Below are 4,819 nucleotides of genomic sequence, written 5' to 3' on the forward strand. Positions count from 1 at the left end.
AAATGGTTGGAATGGGCATTCCATTCCATTCTATTCCTGTACACCAAACGTAACATTAGTATTTGATTTGTAATTCTAAAAGTAGTTCTCAAAAACTCGTCACAGAAAAAAAAATTATGATTCTTTAAAAACAAACATTTTTATAACTAAATTTTTAAAAAATTGAATCAACAAGAGTTTTAGTGTAGTTTTCTATTTTCAGTTATATGAAAACAGAAAACTGTTTCTAAAATTACAAACCAAACAAAAAAAATTCTTTTGCATTTCCATTTTCTTATTTTATCTCATCCATTTGCAACTTCTTACTTGATTTATTATTCTTGAAAAATGATTGATGGGCCTGCTTGGTTTATAACTATAAAGACAGTTTACTGTTATGAGAAAATTGAAAACAGAAAATAATACAAAAATCTTTGTTTTGTTCAGTTTTTGAAAAACTATTTTCTGAAAATTCAGTTATAAAAATGTCTATTTTAAGAGAAATTTTAAAAGATTTTTATCTGATAATATAAAAAAAAAATTATTCTCTAAATTCTTGATAATTATTTTCAGAATTATAAATCAAACAAGTTTATATCTTTTTAATTTGAAGATGTCAATTTGAAGTGGGGTGTATAGCCCCACTATGTTATGATATTACCATAACATAACGTGGTGGGATTCTCATGTCCTCGCTTTGAACATCATTGGAAATTTTCTTTTATTTAATAATAAACGAATTATTTGTATTTAAGTAATTGGATAAATCACAGAATTTACCGTAAGCGTCTTTCTTTAAAAATTTGGATCAGATGAGTAGGCCAGATTTGGGTCCTACATCAGACAGGTATTACTATAAATCAATTAGGTAATTAATAGTACATTTGGACCCACAAAACCATTTTTCTAAATGTGTTGATTTTGATAAAATAATTTTAAAAAGTGATTTCTCTTTCATTCCAACCACCCTTTAGTTATGTTTGATTCTCCAAAATTTACGCTCCCACTTTTCACCTTACTTCTTTGTTTGTTTTTTGTTTTTCCATAAATGACCTTCACCAAACTTAGATTCCCCAAAGTTAGTCCTTGGACTAAAATACCCCTCACCAACTCCCCCAACCCCCCCCCCCCCCCCCCCCCCCTTTTCTATATCTTATATTTTTCCCACCACCTCTCTCCCTACCACCAACCGCACTCTCTCTCTCTCTCTCTCTCTCTCTCTCTCTCCATCTCATGGATCTCTCTCTTCTTTTCACGTCCATCTTCATCATAATTCTCTCATACAAGCTATACCAAAGGCTTCGGTTCAAGCTTCCGCCGGGCCCTCGTGCATGGCCGGTCGTCGGGAACCTCTACGACGTCAAACCGGTGAGATTCCGGTGTTACGAGGAGTGGTCACAGTCCTACGGCCCCATCATATCGGTCTGGTTCGGGTCGACACTAAATGTTATTGTCTCCAACTCGGAGTTAGCCAAAGAAGTCCTCAAACAAAATGACCAACACTTGGCGGACAGACACCGGAGTCGATCCGCAGCTAAGTTTAGCAGAGAAGGGCAGGACCTGATATGGGCTGACTATGGGCCTCATTATGTCAAGGTTAGAAAAGTTTGTACACTTGAGCTTTTCTCTCCAAAGAGGCTTGAATCTCTCAGACCCATCAGAGAAGATGAGGTCACTGCCATGGTCGAGTCCATCTACAAAGATTGCACTAGTCCTGGTTTGTGTTTTCCTTTTCCTTCTTCATATCATATGTATATATATGCACATACATATATATTCTTGATGTGAAATGTTTGATATATATATATATATATATATATTGCATATTTATGTGGATTGTGGCTTTGGGTTGACCTAAAAATGACATAAAGATGACCAACTCAAAGCCAGCATGGTATGCCTTGCTGTGTTTGGTATTTTGTTGGTAAACCTTAAAATGGAATCTATGTGTATTTATTTGTGAATTTACAATTATAACCTCGTACTGTCTTGACTATTGGACATAAGTATGCTAAAGACTGTTTAAAACAATAAATTTATATCTAAAATAATCCCTCTTGATTTTATTAAGGCAAGATAATAGAAATGTTTATGAAAGCATGGTTTCCTTTTTTGAACACATTTATTACTGCATTAAATATCTGATCCATATATGGCCCGTTATGAGAGATCATTCACATGGTTCTAGATATCAATAGTCATTTATGAGGTCGAGAGTTGGATATGTATCATGTCCTCACTTACATAAAATAAATAGACTATTAGACCACTTATTATTATTTCTCATGTTTTTGTTTTTGTTTTTTTTGGGTAATTAATTCCTCATTCTATTTAATGCTTGCACATGTTAAAATCACAGTCCCCGATCAGATAGGTGTGGCCAACATAAGGATAAGATAATTATTATCCTTTTTTAAAAAATTAAACTATTTAACCCCAAAAAAAAAAAAAAAAAAAAAAAAAGACAGTTTCTCTCTCCATTTATTTTTGTTTTTTTTTTTTTTTTGGGCATTGTTAAATGGACCTCATCAAAGTTGTCCATAAGAAGACTTTTTATCATTAGATTTTTCTGTTTTGGTTTGGGCTTCTAGTGATATGGGCTTTTCTACTAATCCAAATAACTTACTTGTCAATTCTTTTGAGCGAAAGGCCCACGATGGACCTGAGGCTATTATGCATGAAACACCAACTGAATGATGAAATTATGCAGATAACCTGGGGAAGAGCTTGCTAGTGAAGAAATACCTTGGAACAGTGGCTTTCAACAACATAACAAGGCTTGCTTTCGGAAAACGGTTCGTGAACGATGAGGGGGTCATGGACGAGCAAGGGCTCGAGTTCAAGGCCGTTGTGGCTAACGGATTGAAGCTCGGTGCCTCCCTTGCCATGGCAGAGCACATCCCGTGGCTCCGGTGGATGTTCCCCCTAGAAGAAGAGGCCTTTGCCAAGCATGGCGCACGTAGGGACCGCCTTACTCGCGCAATCATGGAAGAGCACACCCTCGCCCGCCAGAAGTCCGGTGGAGCCAAGCAACATTTTGTTGATGCATTGCTTACCCTTCAGGACAAATATGATCTTAGTGAGGACACTATTATTGGCCTACTTTGGGTATGTCATACACCATTTTCATAGTGGTACCTTTTTCTTTTTTTAGATCCTTCGAAAGTTAAAGCAAGTACACACATCATACATTGCTCCTCCCCTCCAATACTCAAATCTCCTCCTCTTTTGAAAAGGAGAGATCATACAATCCGAGTCAATTGTCCCTAATGTTTATTTTATTTTATTTTATTTTATTTTATTTATTTAATATATGGCACGAAACACATTTACACCTCTACAGTTTTTATCTATGTACACCCGGGCTCAAACCCCACCTCTCCTCTTTGAAGATGGGGAGGTTATACTATGGCCGGTCCTGAGAGGCCTAACATTTTGTGAGGCCTTAGACGAATGTCCTAAATTTGATAGACCCTTGACCTAGTCCTACTTTTTGGCCCAAATTTGAGGCCCTAGACGACAGGGCCAGCCCTAGGTCATACCATTGGGTTCCAATGGTGATTAATGCTTTTGGTTGTTTCTTAGTATTAGTATTGTTATTACTAGATATTGAAGTTAATTTAATTGTATGTATACAGGACATGATAACGGCGGGAATGGACACAACTGCAATATCTGTGGAATGGGCCATGGCAGAGCTAATTAAGAACCCTAGAGTCCAACAAAAGGCCCAAGAGGAGATGGACCGAGTGATCGGATTCGAACGCGTGATTACCGAATCCGACTTCTCAAACCTTCCATACCTACAAAGTGTGGCCAAGGAGGCACTCCGATTGCACCCACCAACACCGCTTATGCTCCCTCACCGCGCCAATGCCAATGTCAAGGTCGGTGGCTATGACATCCCTAAGGGGTCCAACGTCCACGTTAATGTTTGGGCTGTAGCCCATGACCCTGCAGTGTGGAAAAACCCATCAGAGTTCCGGCCCGAAAGGTTTTTTGAGGAGGATGTTGACATGAAGGGGCATGATTTTCGTTTACTACCATTTGGTGCTGGGAGGAGGGTTTGCCCTGGAGCTCAATTAGGCATCAATTTGGTCACATCCATGTTGGGGCACCTTTTGCACCATTTTTCTTGGGCTCCACCAAATGGGCTAAAGCCCGAAGATATTGATATGGGAGAGAATCCAGGTTTGGTCACCTATATGAGGAGCCCAGTACAAGCAGTCCCCACTCCAAGGTTGCCATCTCACTTGTACAAACGTGTGGCTGTGGATATGTAACTTCGTGTTGGGCTTTTTTTTATTATTTGTTTGTAATTTTACATGGATACATAATGGGCCAAAGCTTCATTGTATTGGGTTGGACCTCACATTGAAATGTATCAAGTACTTCGCTCAGTGTACTGTAGAATTATTTGTTAGGATCTGTTTGGCAATTGCTTCTATTTCATATTTTTTTGCTTTAAGCAGTTATTTGGTAATGTGTAATGTGATTTGAATAGTACCGAAACGCTTCCAAAAAAGAGGTTAAAACTGAAAGCACTAAATTGGTACTTCCACAAGGTAGCAAAATACTGTTCCAAAAAAAAAATCCATAATGACCTTTTTAACTAGATGTTTAAATTTCAAACTTGTAATATTTTTTTACCAATAATATTTTCATATTTTTGTTTTCAAAAATTTTACAACAAATATATGTTATCAAACATGTCTTGAAATAGTAATATTCAACACTTAAAAAAAAAAAAAAAAAAGGTGTAACTTTGGTTGTGGTTTGGGACTCAACTCCTTGCCTGCTTTGGAATAATAGTTAGATGGCCCACATTCAAAATTGAATT

General features: G+C 37.2%; 1 protein-coding gene across 1 annotated transcript; it reads left to right on the forward strand.

Moving 5' to 3' along the window:
• The first annotated feature begins 1,165 nt into the window (after positions 1-1,165).
• On the forward strand, positions 1,166-4,462 carry LOC132300555 (cytochrome P450 98A2). The gene is made up of 3 exons (XM_059797686.1): positions 1,166-1,696; positions 2,690-3,087; positions 3,618-4,462. Exons 1-3 carry the CDS (start codon positions 1,213-1,215, stop codon positions 4,260-4,262), a joined length of 1,527 nt encoding a protein of 508 aa, XP_059653669.1. The 5' UTR covers positions 1,166-1,212; the 3' UTR covers positions 4,263-4,462.
• Positions 4,463-4,819: the final 357 nt, after the last annotated feature.

This window comes from Cornus florida, unplaced genomic scaffold, assembly GCF_030987335.1.
Source record: "Cornus florida cultivar Cherokee Brave unplaced genomic scaffold, ASM3098733v1 CherokeeBrave_3.0.0_Hap2_Chr03, whole genome shotgun sequence".
Taxonomy (NCBI): Eukaryota; Viridiplantae; Streptophyta; class Magnoliopsida; order Cornales; family Cornaceae; genus Cornus; species Cornus florida.